Genomic DNA, 15,409 nt, shown 5'->3' with positions numbered 1-15,409 from the left:
AAGACCGGGCCGGTTTAAACAAACGGGGCTCAGACGCCATCTTGAAAAACACGGCTACTGCGATTTAACGCAACCGGTGTTCGCGGGAAAAATCATGACCTTACCGCTGGTGACATTATCAAGGGAATTTTAGCAAAGTTAAATAAGGACCAAAGTATGTAATGAGGATGGAGTACAAAAGTGGAACACTACAAGGAGATAAGCATTATCGCCTTCAACAAAGACTGCAAACGAGGAGCACAGTGTAAAACCAAAAATAGCTTGAGTGGAAAGAGAACACCTACTGACAAATGATTTACAGCATCTTGCTCGAATGCAGCAGTTACCCAGCAATAAAATGAAAGCAGTACTTCTGTTCTCACTATTATGCAGCTGCAAGAATTACAGCCAAAATAACATATGTTAAGTGTTAAAGGTATTTGTACCGCGCACCACCACCAACGGAATTGGTCCCCAGGCTCTCTGGCGGATCTGTAAATAAGGTGGGATGGGTTGGTATGGTGAAGAGGGAGTAGGATAGTGAGAGGAGTGGTGTTCTGTTGGCAGCTTCAGCTCGGTGTCAGTCCGCGTGTGCTGTTGCTCCGGCTTATGTGTTGTTGGCAGTGTTGTGAATTGCGTGCGGCTTGTTGTGCGAGAGATGGTTGTGTGAGTTTTTTGAATGAGATAAGTATGGAGAGTTTGAGCTTATATTGGTTAGTGGGCTTCTTCCTGACCTTCAGCATGCTAACATTCACAGTTCTATCCAAGTCTGGACATGCTAGTAATCATGATTCTATCTATGTGTGGACATGCTAATATTCACAATTCCATCTTAGTGCGGACATGCTAATATTCACAACCCTATTTAAGTCTGGACATGCTAGTGTTCACAATTCTATCCAAGTCTGGACATGCTAATATTCACAATTCCATCTAAGGGTGGCCATGCTGTGGCCGACAAGGGTTTTATTTTGGTCAACAAGAAACTGTATTGTGTGTACTAATGTCACTGTAGTGTAAGCTAAAACACCTTGAGTGATGTCATGGATGGTGCAAGTAATGCCGCGTCACATGGGTTTAAAGTTATCAAGTACTGTGTAAGATGTCTCCGTATCCGCTGGTGGCAATTTAGTTTCTCTAAACTACATCACTGCACTTCCAAAATGAAGCAAGTGTAAGGGACACCTCATGCTGATAAATCCAATCAAAAACAATTTTCGCCGGAATGTCAACAGAAAGCAGGTTGGATAGTTCAAATGTCTCAATACAGAGGCAAACGTGAGGCTGCTATTTTAGAGTGAGTTAAGAACATGTACAAGTATGTTGCTGTTCGCTAAAGTTAAACAGGTGCTTACTTCAATGTTTTAAAAGAGCACATGCGGTAATCTGACACCAAATTAGCAAACACTGAATGATATTTGAATGTGCTCACAAGTGTGCTGGACATTTTGCCACAGATTTTGGGGCAAGTGTGCTTTCACGTATTGATGCCACCCCATCGGCCCCTGGCCGCTTACCTCTTCAGTTCGGCCACCTCCTCAGCCTTCAGTTCTGCCAGGCGCTTTTCTAGCTCCTCTTCCTCCTCCTGTTCAGGGTCCTTCACCGGGGCAGGTGTGCTTGGCTTCTCCTCGTCGTCATCATCGTTTGCATCTTCCTCCTCGCCAGAGCTCAGGCTGCGGGGAGAATCGTGGTTAGCCTAGCGACCGTGAAACTGATCTTGTGTGAGGAACAGACAGCAGTTGCACTTTATATAGGCAATTCCAACATACCGATTAACAGAATGACACATTTATTGCTGGAGCATCAGGAGCGCCTGTTAATATTGTAAGCAAGAGTGTACCACAGCTGCCAAATACACACCTGATGTTCACAATAAAAAAAAAAAACACAGGACGGCCACAAACATAAAAGAAGGAAGACCAGGGCAGCTGCCACAGCCCCGACTCTTACACTATACCAGCACAATATTACCTGCACTTAACTGCTATGCTGGAAATAAAATTTACGGTTTTGATTTTTAATGCAAGAATGTCATTATCAAAGGTGCTTTTGCTCGAATTGATATTACAGGCTTTTCTTAGTATTTGGTTTTGTAACCAGTCTGTGGCACAAACAGGCAGGCAGGCCCAGGCTGGGATGTCAGAGGGACAACGTAAAAATATGTTAACTATTCCGATGTTTGCCCGATTTATAATGGTTGCCCACTATCAATATTCTATCATTTCATACTAGAACTGGTAGTGGTAACCTTACCTTTAATCCAAAAAACCAGGCCAGGGGCAGGGACCCGGACCCGGGCCACAGACACTTTCCCCAAAACTGGGACAGAGTTTTAAAATTAGAAACACCCTTCGGACGGGGGACAGAAGGCCTAATTCCAGGACTGTCCTGGGAAAACCAGACTTTGGTCACCCTACAAATACATCCCAAAATGCTACACTTGAAGACAGAGCACCAGAAAACAGGAGCAAAACGAAAATGGAATTCTACCGCTACACAAGGGCATTGTATAGGAGGAGATCCAGGGGAGGAGGAATTTTACCGCAGAGACGCAAGTTCTGTCAGGTGCAGGGCTGGGAGAACGCATTGTAGAGAATGTGGTAACCATCTTAGAGTGGCCTCAGCCACAAAGCACAAGATGGATATAAAATGAGAGTGAGGGAGAAAGAGTATGGAGAGCTCATTTTATAAGGCTTTTATGCCGCCCTCCGTTGACTCCACAGCTAATTTTAATTCATTTGTGTGGTGAAGAGGGGCAGAAGGCAGCTTGCATTTCCACCAATCTCCCTTACTCTCTGCCATACAAATGCCCCAACATTTGCCTTGGCATTCATTTTCATGCCAGTGCAAATACTGAGGATCCCGATAGACCCTGCTGTCGTTAGGCACCAGCAAAAAGCATCAGGCGGGCTCCATAGAGCGACAATGTAAACACTGCCTGCCATGAAACCATCAAAGGCAGCGTTTACTCATTTTAACAGCAGAGTGCAAATGTGCAGGCCAAAAGGCAGCATATACAGTGCTCATCAACTTTTGCCCTGCACATTTGCACACCGCCATGCTAATAACCAAAATATGGCAGCAGGAAGCCGCCTACGTGTATGCCTGCATGTAACAGCTCCCTGCCACCACATTACGTAACGGAGCAACATTATCTCCTGTGAGAGAAAAAGAGTGAGTGTACATTCCCCCTCCCCCCCACCCCGACTACGGCTCAATGGCTAATGAAGGACAAATCCCATCCCACCCTGTACCCTGCGATGTACCAATCACAGAGCAATGTCCAAAAAACAGAAAGAGGGGCTTGTGATAAGCTTCCCTCCATGTGCAAACAGAGGTGATGAGGAATATGGGGCACAAAGACACCATTTCCCCTTTCTCAGGAACACGCTTTCTCACCTTATGCCCCCATCAAGCTCCTTCGCTTGGTCTTTCAGCTTCCTGGCCAAATATCGTCGTAGCTTGGAACGCCAGCTCAAGAGGGACCTAGGATTAGAAGCAAAGACCAGAGGTAAAGAAAGTGCCTTTATTAACAAGGCAAATACACAGAAACAGTCACCAGCAAACTGAACATTTACCTTCACAATCAGATGGCTGAAAAACTAAGAGCAGACATGGGAAAGCAATACCCAATGAAGAATGACATTATTTAAGGCAGGTAAAACCCTATTGATAAGCTTTTACACTCATTCAGTTCAGAATTAGGGGTGTTTTCCAAAAGTCCACTGTGAGGTAGACTTTACAAAACTATCCCAATGGTTTGTAGATTCCCAACTCTTTGTACAGTGGCAGAGCAGTCAGGCATATCCTAAAAGGAAGATGCACTGAACCTAGCTAGTAATGCAATTCAAAGAAACACTTACTCAATAAATGTATATTAAAATATAGATTTTATATACACACAAATCAATTTATTTTAAATACTTAGTACATTGAACCAAAATACATTAGAATACTTTTCAAAGGCCACCGCTTAGTTTGTAGTTGCTTGCGGTTAATATTGTTACAGCGTTTGACACCAATGACAGTTCTACTGTATTATCGGTAATAACGCGCACTCGCACACAAAGTAATACAGTAATTTTATTTAGTTAGCAAAATCACATAAGATAATGACTTTTAGGAAGGAAAATAGTTGGTTAATGTAAGACTAGCAAAGCTTAAGGTTATAGATGCAGTTTCTTCGCACAGCAAGGCTTTTTAAGTTCAAAACGCAACCCTAGAAATACAGTTCGGAGAGTTATCCAAGTCTTGACAAGCCGCAGAACAACGAAAACTTCTGTGGATATTTTTTAGTCTCTAGTATCCAAGATAAAAGAAGATGTAACAAAGGTTGGAGACCCTGTTAAAGGACTCGCTAAAGGGACAAAAGCAGCAGCTTGAGTTGAAGGTAAGAGGGGGTTGCCCTGAACACCTCTATGTGCACTCCAATGCTCTGGAGCAACTTTTCGGATTGAGGTAATAACCTTTTCATCACAGTACCTTTTTGTTTGAAGAAATGTTTGTGGGTGGATTCTGCTCGATGTGGCAGCATTGGACCCTACCTCCAGATTCCTTGGTCTCTTGACGAAAAGCAGGACAATTGATGGGATTGGTCAGCTGCAGCCTCGAGGGAGGACCTCTGGCATGGATTTCTGCAACTTCTCTGGTCAATATGCGGTTTCGGTGCCTTTTCTGCAGCACCAACAAAGGACATGATTCGCCCAGTCAACCTTCTTGGTTTTCTGGACTCAAGCTCTCGACTAAGGGGACAGGAGTCAGATTGTGTCTGTGGAGGTTTACCTGGAGCTCAGCTAAAACGGATTCAGCCTTTCCACAACGATGCACTTCAATTGGGTCAGAGGTCTCCAGGTACTCGGGCACCGCAGTTCTGGAAAGTCACAGGACCCCCAGAGATGGCTCTGATTAAAGTTCGCCTTTGGAGTGGTTGTTCCCACCAGTTAAGGGAAGGACTCGTCCTCTTCAGAGTTCCTCTGTCACACAGAAAACAGGGTCAGGACAGCAGTGCTCGCTTCATGGGGTTTCAAAGGGTCTGCAGGCATTTCTGGTCATCTTCTTCGGTTACTTCAGCTTCCAGTGGTCAACTTGCCTTCCACCTCAGGAACCTCATTTGTTATTCAGTTTCAGCACACACTACTCTGCAATCGGTCTCAGCAGTTTACAGAAAGAGGCATGTGGCTGTCCAATCAGGTCAGCCAGACGTCCCAGAGGGACTGGTTCCATTCAGGCACTCAGGCAGCCAAAGGGCAGGGGATTGAAACACTCCTCCCCACTTCAATGAATGTGCTGTGTGTCACCATACAAAAAGTAGATGCCTATGGAGTTTGTCATACTCCAAAAACAGAGGAAACATAATCCAAATAAGGTCAGAAGAGGAGAGAGTGAGAAAACGGTCTTACTCACTCCAGGGTTAAAATTAAAAAGTCCTAAAGTCCAGAAAAAGAGCTGGGGTCTTCAAGGTTGAAGGGACTTCAAACAGAAATGACAATTCTCACTAATAAAAGACTCCACTCATTCAGGATTAAAGAAAAAGGTCCAGAAGTCCAGCATGACGTGCTGGGGGTCTCACTAAGAGTAGGGATGAAGCATAACAATAATAAATCTCCCTAACAAACAGTACCAATACTTTTTAGAAAAGGGGGGGGGGCATTCAAAGCAACTTATATATGTTTTAAAGGGGAACAATGCAACACAAAGGTAAGCATAAACTTAATGACACTTTGTAACTACGTCTTTCACAGAGCTAGTTACCACACTAACTTCTGTAGCAAGTAATAATTTTACACTGGTTATGCTTTCAAGGCAGAATTATTTTCTTATCCAGTCCTTGCCTAATCTATTGCATGAGTTCTCTCAGAGGCAGAAGTGATCCTAGTGGTCTAGTAGCCAGCTGTAGGTAGGTTGAGGATATCCTCTTTAACAAGTAAGTATTCCCTTTCAAAGTCAGTTAAAGTGTTCAGGGACTCCAATCAGGACAGCCAGCCCCCCACTGGGCTTTGGTTCTTTTCGGGCAAGGTGAAAGACAAAGGGCTGCAGAGATTTGGACTCCTCCCTCGCTTTATGCCTTCTCAGACACTCTCGAGCCTGGGCAGGGAATACAAAGGATTCTCGCCAAAGACAACTTCCACTGAGGTCGTTCCCACCTAGAATGGCAGGGGAACCTCAAACATCAAGGATACTTAAAAATGGCAAAAAAGAAGGAACCCACTATTCTAACAGAATGGTGGCCCTTCTGTGCACTACCGAGGCTGATTTAACACCTGCTAGTAATAAGACTAAAACATCACTAAGGTAAAACCACTGCCCCCAGCCATGCAAGTAACCTTGCAATTGCAACATGAATGTTTCTGGGTAAGGAAGAAAGGGGATACATTGTATCCCCCAGCACTCCACATAAGGTGGAGCGTGCTGGCTCACTATATAAAATGTAAAGGGGGTTAAAAAATCCCTCTTTACCCCTCAGGATCAGTAGGTCACCCAAGTGCATTAAAGAAAAATTAACAGGGAAGCCCAAAGGGGCAACCCAGCCTGAGACCTAAAGTTATAGGAAACTAACTCCAATCATACACTACGGCAAGACAAATAAACACTAGGTGAGAAGGAAAAAAAGATTTCCCCCCACCTAGGGACAAGGAGAAATAATCCCCCAAATCCAAACAAAGGTTCTGGGGTTGACAAGGTCAGGAAGATTTATCATACGTATGAAAAACTTTCCCAACATTTTTCAGGGCTTTAGGCCCATTCCTCAATCTCATTTAGAGATAGCGCTCACCCCTCTAATCGTCTCCCCGCCCCCCCCACAACATCCTACCTCAGCAGGAGTCTGATACATTCTGGTTTCACCATTGACGCCTTTTGCCAATGCTTGGATTTGACGTTTATGGACTTCATTGACTCACAGTGCGTCACCCTCTCTCAACTCTCATGCTGTAATTCCCCTGCATCTTGTACTCGTGGTGGACCCGAATCATGCTGTTCCCATTTTCATCTCGAATCCTGGCTTGTATTTGCTGTTCTCTCGCAACATTATGGGTTACTACTCACTTCTGCAATTGTATTCACTCTCCTCTCTTGCTTCTCCACGTTTTCACTGCTCTTTGTTCTCTCCTCCTCTCCCCTTTCTCCCATTTCCCATCTCCTCTCCTTACTTTCTTCTATGTCCTTACGCTATCAGAATTGTCTTTGACCTAGTATAATAGCAACCTTGTTTGTATCCTCCCCCTCCCCTACGTGTTTTCTCCCCTCCCTCCCCCCCCCCACATCCCCAGCACCATCTGAAATGTCATCGTCAGGCCTAGTACGTTAGTGGCTTGTTTTGTTCCTACACTCCCTTTATACACCCCTGTCCCTCACCTTTTGTTAATCTCCGGCTCTACCAGAAATGTTGTCAGGCCTGGTATGGTAGCCGCCAGTCTGTTTCCATTGCCTTATCTGTGTCTTAGCTCTTGCACTATCTGAAATGTCGCCAGGCCGAGTACGATAGTTAATTTCACATTCTTATTGTTCATGGCCTGTGAGAATGTCATTATATTTTCCCTTGTTCCCTCCCTTGCCTTAAACGCTTTGTAACACATGGTGTATAGGCGCTATATAAATAAACTATCACATATCACCCTAATCCAGGAGTCCCTAGTCCCCAGGCAAGTATACAGAGAATATTGATAATAATGTCTATATTGCTAATAAATGATAGTAATAATAATTACCTAAAAGGGCGTTAGTAACTACCAGAGATCTTGGGAATGTGCCCGCCAAACAATTTACCCGACTCAGCCTTTTGCCTCTCATGCCCGGATGTTCTCTATACTCACCAGCGTACATCTTAACCCACCTTCTCTCCTGCGTCTTCCGTCTCTGTCCCTCCCATGTCTTGCACTGATTTACCACCAAGTAAGTGTCCTTGGCCCGGTGCCCTGCACCTTTGACCAGCTTCCCAGGTGCTCTTTTGGGACCAGCACAACCCTCTGTTGCTCCCAGTCCCACCTCCCGTGCCCTCCCCCAGGCCTCGATTGGTCGGTGTGCCTAGTGTGCATACTGAAGGCCTAACCTCCGCCAAACGCTTCCTGTGCCATTTACCACCAGGCAGCAGGTAGGCGCTCTTATCCTGGTGCCCTGCGTGCGCCTCTGACCAGCTTCTCAGGTGCTCTTTCGGGATAGCGCAACCCTCTCTGTTGCTCCCAGTCCCCCGTCCCGCCTCCCATACCCTCCCAAAGCCCCAATTGGTCCGTCTCTCTTTTAACCAACACCCAACCTAATCTGGCCAGCCCTCCTGCCCAGTAGCCCCCACGGCTAAGGGCCCAAGGCAAAGGGCAGCCCCAAAGAGGCAGCCCAGCAGGTGTCTGCAGGTGTCAATAGGGGAGGCTGGCAACCACCGACCAACAAACCGGGTGACCGCCGTTAGGGAGAATTCTCATAAATGTGCTAATTACTTTCACCTTAGACACCCCCAGCAACTTTTCTGGATTTTGAGTACTTATTTTGTTTTATCTGTAAAGAGGGTGAGCCTTTTTTCCCCACTCATGTATCTTGATGTGCATTTTACACTTGTGTTCTTGATTATGGAGTTTTAGATAACTCCATAGGCATCATCTGTTCATGTGTGTTACACAGCACCTTCAGTGCAGTGACACAGGGATGTCTCTTAGACTTCCCAAAGTTTTAAATACCTTCTCTGGGATGAACTACTGTTTCCCAGAGAATGTAAAGTGAAATTGACTACCCGTCTTTCCAAATGCCTAGAACCAGCACACACCGTCTTACAATGGAGTGCTGGAGGGGTTACATAGTATTCCCTGTGTCTAAATACTCATGTAGCAGTCAAATGCTACCCTTTCCTATTAAAAAGGCTGGTGGCAGTGGTATTAGAACAATCTACCATAATTTTCCCGACCGCGAACACCGGTAGCTAAAAATCACGGGAGCCATGTTTTTCAAGATGGCACCTTAAGCCCCTTTGTTTAAACGGGTCACGGTCTTTTTTCTGCGTTTCATTTTGGAAAGATCCTTCTAGTGTTTGTCTCTGCGTGCCAAACCAGGTTTGGTCCCTTTGTTCGTATGCCTTTGGAGGGCTTCAGGATTGAAGACCGCCTCTGGCGCTTGAGTGTCTGGGGTGGGCAAGAAGTGAGGGAGGTGCCCAAAACTCCCCGTGCTTAGTCTCCTAGGAGACCCAAATGCACTCCGGCGTGATTGGCTGGCTGACTGTCCAGCAAGGACAGCAACCCTGCTGGGTGAGTGACAGCTAGGCTGGAATGAAAGGGAGAGAACTGTAGACGAGTCTCCTGGACTGGAAAGCAGAGTCGACCACTGGAACGAAAGAACCGAAGAGCTGGAAGAGGACGGCTGCTGCAACTCCTGGACCATTGGTTTGCCCAGTGAAGCCCTGCTGCAGGTCCGAATTGCCAAGTTCATCTCGACAGAGAAGCCCCTTCAAGGACTACTTCTTCCTTTGTATCAACTCACAAGCCACCTGGACACCATTCTCAAGGATTAACCAGGGAAAGGGATACCAGCTTGTGTGCTTGAATCTATAGCTACTGGAACTGAAGTGACTCCATTTTGTTTGCGTTTTCTGATAATCCCGTGCAGTGCAGGAGTCCCCCCCGACGTCTTCCCTATTGTCCCCACGGTTGAGGCTCAGGAACAGTGAGATCTGCAGGAACTCCCAGGAACGAACGACTTCAGCTGCATTTGTTTATTCATATTAAAAAGGTACTGTGCCAACCCGATCGAGAGAAAGCCACTCTCGCGGTGAAAGTTCGTGAAACTTTCCCAACTTGCAGGCCTAATCAGCTTGCGACCCAACATATGATCCTTTTTCACCTAAACTACTTGTGAGAACTTTTGCAAAGACTACCAGAACTGCTCTTTCCCATCCAGTACACTAGATCATTGACTTTGGCCTAGGCCTATTGACTTGAATTGAACTCTTCTGGTGAACTGAAACTATTTCTAATGTCTAACAATTATATGTGGTCTATTCTACTTACCTTATGCCTTTTTGCTGACTTCTAAGTAACTGAACTGCCATTTGGCTCCTATTTCAGGGGAGCTCAAACTGTCTCAAAACCTTAGTTTTGTATTGTAGTGTATTGGTATGACAATGCATTACTTACCGTAAAGGCATTTCTGATGGTTGTATCTGCTTAGATTCACATGCTGTGCATAGGTCCGACATCCAGTGGTCACTGCGGAGTATTGCATTTTGTTTTTCGTAGTCGAAAAGGGGACGTCGACAAGGCGTGTCTGTAACACTATCCCTATAGTGACGTGCGTTGTACCCACAATCCCTCACGCGTCGAGGTCCCTCTGTTTGTATTTTTCTGCCCTGAGGGAGCCTTCTAGACGTGAGTGAGTACAGAAAGAGAAATATAGGAAAGGATGTCTATGTTCCTTCCATCCGAGCGGGGAGGAAGGGTGGGCGCATGTGAATCTAAGCAGATACAACCATCAGAAATGCCTTTACGGTAAGTAATGCATTATCTTCTGATGTTTGTTAATCTGCTTAGAATCACATGCTGTGCATAGACTAGCGAGCAGTACCCGGAGTTGGCGGTGGGTTATGAGAAGGAACAGTAGAGAAAAGATGTCTTAATACTGCCTGTCACACCTGGGAGTCAGATCTAGAGTGTGCATCTAGACAGTAGTGTTTTGTAAAGGTTTGCACAGAACTCCAGGTAGCCGCTTTGCAGATGGACTCAAGGGGAACATTTGCAATGAATGCTATGGAAGCCCCAGTGCCTCGAGTGGAATGTGCTCTTGGCTTGAAGGGTAATTCTCTCTTAGCAAGAGTGTAACAGAGAGTGATGCATTGTACAATCCATCTAGATATAGTGGACTTAGAAACTGCATCTCCTTCTCTTCCTGCTGCCACAGAGACAAAGAACTGATTAGTCTTTCTCAGTGTTTTGGTTCTTTCCATGTAGAACATGACAGCTCTGCGTAAGTCTAGTGTATGCAGACTTTTTTTCTCCCAAGCTGGAAGGGTTTTGAAAGAACGTTGGTAGTTCTATAGACTGGTTTACATGAAATTTCGAGATGAATTTTGGTGCAAACCTTGGGTGTGTGCGTAGAACCACCTTATCCTTGTGAACTGTTACGAAGGGGTCTAGTACAGAAAGAGCCTGTGGTTCACTTACTCTCCTAATGGAGGTGATAGCTATTAGGAAAGCAGTCTTAAGAGTGAGGTATTTAAGAGTTGCCTTGTGCATGGGGTCGAAAGGAGTGCCCATGAGTCTAGAAAGTACCACGTTTAAGTCCCATCCGGGAGCTGGGTTAGCTATCGGAGGGTGTATTCTCTTTACCCCCTCCATGAAGGCCTTGATAACTGGTATCTTCCACCACGACACTTTAAGTTGGGAAGTGGTGTATGCAGAAAGTGCCGCTAGATGGACTTTAATGGAATTAAACACTAGACCTGAATCCAGTAAATGGGTCAAGTACAGAATAATGTTAGTGGCAGAGCAGTCAACCGGGTAGATGTTCTTACCTCTACACCAGATGACAAATCTTTTCCACTTGCTAGAATAGCAGTGGCGAGTATTAGGTTTTCTGGCTTCACTGAGGATGTCCATACATCTCTGTGGGAGATGTAAATGTCCAAATTCTATGATCTCAGGAGCCAGGCTGCTAAGTTCATGGTCTGAGGGCATGGATGCAGTGTCCTGCCCTTGTCTTGTGACAGCATGTTGTACGGGCAGGGAAGTTTCACTGGGGGAGATAGGGACATCTCCATCAAGTGAGCGAACCATGGCTGCCGGGCCCACATTGGGGCCACTAGTATCATGGTAACCTGCTCCTGGTGCATTTTGTGCACCACTTTGTTGAGGAGGGGAGTCGGGGGAAAGGCGTAAACAAATTTCCCTGACCATTGAATCGACAGACCGTTCCCCTTGGACTGGTTTTGGGGGTACCTGGAGGCGTAACTTTGGCATTGTGAGTTCTCCAGGGTTGCAAACAGGTCTATTTCCGGGAATCCCCATTGCGTGAAGACGTCTAAAACGATGTCTTCGTGCAATTGCCATTCGTACTCTTTGGGCAGGGGGAAGTCTCTGCTGAGTTTGTCTGCTAGCAGATTGAGTTCCACTGGTACATGTTGTGATAGTAGGAACATGTTGTGTTTGAGAGCCCACTTTCATATATTCTGGGACAGCTTGGACAGTCCTGGAGAGTGAGTGCCCCTTTGCTTGTTGAGGTAGTACATGGCTGTGGTGCTGTCTGTGAGGACCATCACTGTCTTTCCTTGTAAGTGTTCCTGAAAGGCTTTCAGTGCTTTGAACACCGCTAGTAGTTCCAGCAGGTTGATATGCTTGGATGCTAAGCTCGGAGTCCACACTCCGTGAGCAGTCTGATGGGATAGGTGAGCCCCCCATCCTGTAAGGGATGCGTCTGTGGTTAGAGTGGCTTCCACTGCGGGTGTTGCAAAAGTCTTCCCTAATAACAGGTTTTCCTTTGTCCACCACCGTAGCGAGAGAACCAAGGCAAGCGAGACCACCACTAGATCTTCCCATTGTCCGCTGGCCTGACACCACTGGCTGTAAAGCCACTCTTGCATTGGGCGCAAGCGCGCGTGAGGTACCAAATAAATACATGACGCCATCATCCCTAGCAAGCGCATTGCTTTGCGTACCGTCACCTCTCGACCTGCCACATAATGGGGGATCTGAAACAGCATGTTTTGGACCCTCTCGTTGGAGGGGAAGACGAGGCCGTCCTTTGTTCGAATTAGAGCCCCTAGGAATTGTTTGATTTGGCTGGGGTCTAAGCTGGACTTCTTTTCGTTGATGGAGAAGCCCAGTTGGGACAAAAGGTCTACGGTCTTTTGGGTATTGGAGAAGCACGTTTCGTAAGAATCCCCTGTTATGAGCCAGCCGTCGAGGTAAGGGTATACCGGGATGGATAACCTGCGCAGGTGGGCCGCTGCCACTGCCAGTACTTTCGTGAATACCCTTGGTGCAGATGCTATCCCGAAGGGTAGTACTCTGAACTGGTAGTGTTTGTTCTCTATCTTGAACCTGAGGTACTTTCTGTGCGCTGGCAACATTAAAATATGAAAGTATGCATCTTTCATGTCTAGTGTTGTCATGTAATCCCCCTGTGATAACAGTGGGATTACTTCCTGCAAGGTCACCATACAAAACTTTTGGGGTTTGACAAACTTGTTCGCTGGGCGCAGATCTAATACAGGGCGCATGGTTAAATCCTTTTTGGGTACAAGGAAGTACACTGAATAAATACCTTCTGTTACCTGAGATAGGGGGACAGCCTCTATAGCTTCTTTTTTCAGTAGCTCTTCTACTTCTTGAAGAAGAATAGTGAGGTGTTCCGGTGTCATGCGTCGGTTCCGTGGGGGTCTGTATTTCGGGGAACCGTTGAATTCGATGCAGTATCCGTGGGCTATGGTGGATAATACCCAGCGGTCTGACGTTATTCCCTCCCATGCTGAAAGGAACGATGTTAGCCGGCCCCCGACCGGTGATGCATGGGAGGGGACCCGAATCTTCGGGTCATTAGTTGGTATTGGGCGTGGGACCTTTGGGGCTGGAGCCGCGACCTCTTCCTTTGCCACGACGTTGGCCTCTTTGACTAAACTGGGTGCCTTGGTTAGAGGGCCAGTTGGTAGCAGAGAAAAATTGCTGTTGGCCTTGCTGCTGGCGTTGGCCACGAAAGGAGCGTCTATTGCCATAGCTGCGTCTGTTAGGTGGCCTAGAAATTTGGTCAAGAGTCTTGATGGTATCAAACTCTTTCTTCGCGTGTTGTAGGGCCTCATCAACTGCTTTCCCAAACAGATGTGTTTGTTCTATGGGCTTATTTATCACGGAAGCCTGGGTTTCTGGCTTAAATCCCGAATTGCGTAGCCAGACATGGCGTTTGAGAAGTATTCCCTGAACCAGGTAACAGCCAGCCGTCTCTGCGGCATCTAAAGAGTTCTTCACGATGCCCTGGTTTACAAGAGTTCCCTCTGATATAGCTAACAGGCGTGAACGCAGGGGTTCTGGTGCGTTCTCTGCTTCGCTGCGCAGCTTGCTCCACTGTGCATCCGCGTAGCTAGCTAGTAGGGAATTGTTATTTGCAATTCTAGTTGAGAATGCGGCGGAGGTCGTGATTCTCTTTCCAAGTGCATAGAGCTTCTTGCCCTCTTTGTAAGGTGGTGCCTCACTAGTGGATAGTGGTACCCCCGCTCTTTTTCTTGTATTAGTAACTACGAGGGAGTCCGGAATAGAATGTCCTCTGATGTACAAAGGGTCAGAGGATGAAGGGCTGAAGAGCTTTTCTATTCGAGGGTTGACCCCTCTTACTAAGGCAGGATTGGAAAGGGAAGGAGATATTCTTCTCTTTATAGAAGCCAGGAGCGGAATAGACTGGCTAACAGGGGATTTTTCTTTAATAACTTTCTCTACAAAGTCTATGTCAGGAAGAGTTTCCCCTGTGTCTATCTCAAAATGCGCTGCTGCCTTGTGCAATAGTGCATTGAGTGAAGGTTGGTCATCTATGGGAGAGGTGTTCCCGATATGTGAATCCTTGAGAGGAGAAGGGTGAAAGACATCAGGGTCTGAGTGCACTGATGGGGATTGCCAGGGCTGCGAGGTAGCTGTATCTTCTTCAAAAGCTCCTGCAGTAGTGTAAGGATCTTCTTCGAACCCCTCTTCCTCATGTTCTTCTTCTCCACCCTAACACTCCTCATCTTCCTGGAGGTATTGCTCCTCTTCAGTGAGGTCATATGCGTCTGTAGAAGGGGGAAACAGCCTAGGAATCTTGACCCTAGGGTCATCCTGGGTCCATTCTCTTGGTCTTTTGGGTGTGGGTGGGTTTTGGCTACCCAAAAACCTTTCCATTTTCTCCATACAAGAATGGAGTCTTTCAAGGGTCTCATGGGGAACCCCTGAATAGTCTAGAGGGGGGAAATCAGTGTTTTCACCTTCAAAACGCTTAGAACGCTCCTACAACGTCGACGAAAGGTTTCCGTCGCCCTCAGAAAAGCCCTCGGGTAGTTCAGAAGTGCCCTTAGATGAAGGGGACAGCTCCTGGCTACTCTTGTGCTTTTTCGGCGTTTCTATATCTTTTGGTGCGGTATTCGACGTCTGTTTCGTCGTCCGCTTACGTTTGTCTTCGGAAACAATTCTCGCCAGGCTCTCGACAACGAGTTCGTCAGTCGAGGGTTCTGGAGTCGACGTTGCCTGCGTTACGCGTTGTTTCTCGACGGCCGCTCTATGGAGCGTTACGTCGGATGTTTTTGAGGTAGCGCCCGTGTTAGATGAAAGCCCAATCGCTTGTCGCGGCTGCGTTTGCGGGTGGGGCTTGAGACCCTTACGGTCTGAGGTAGACGCCGGAGTGCTCTGCATCCCCTTCGGCGCTGATGGATCCTTCGTCCTCGACGAAGAAGAGCCGTGGGTTGTGTGCTTAGGCCTATGGGGTCTGTGTGCGTCCTTGTCGC

General features: G+C 46.7%; 1 protein-coding gene across 3 annotated transcripts in view; it reads right to left on the bottom strand.

Annotated features, from left to right (window-relative positions):
* FTSJ3 (FtsJ RNA 2'-O-methyltransferase 3) overlaps positions 1-15,409 on the bottom strand; it is a 416,394-nt gene that overhangs the window by 198,309 nt on the left and 202,676 nt on the right. For all 3 annotated transcript variants that reach the window (XM_069629038.1, XM_069629037.1, XM_069629039.1), the window contains exons 11-12: positions 3,379-3,465; positions 1,497-1,652 (exon numbers count right to left, since the gene is read on the bottom strand). In XM_069629038.1, the coding sequence (XP_069485139.1) occupies positions 1,497-1,652; positions 3,379-3,465 (243 nt within the window). The remainder of the gene's footprint in view (positions 1-1,496; positions 1,653-3,378; positions 3,466-15,409) is intronic.

Source organism: Ambystoma mexicanum, chromosome 12 (genome assembly GCF_040938575.1).
Source record: "Ambystoma mexicanum isolate Mex_15411 chromosome 12, UKY_AmexF1_1, whole genome shotgun sequence".
NCBI classification, from domain to species: domain Eukaryota; kingdom Metazoa; phylum Chordata; class Amphibia; order Caudata; family Ambystomatidae; genus Ambystoma; species Ambystoma mexicanum.
Note: the sequence above shows the minus strand (reverse complement) of the source record. Positions and strands in the feature narration are given on the sequence as shown.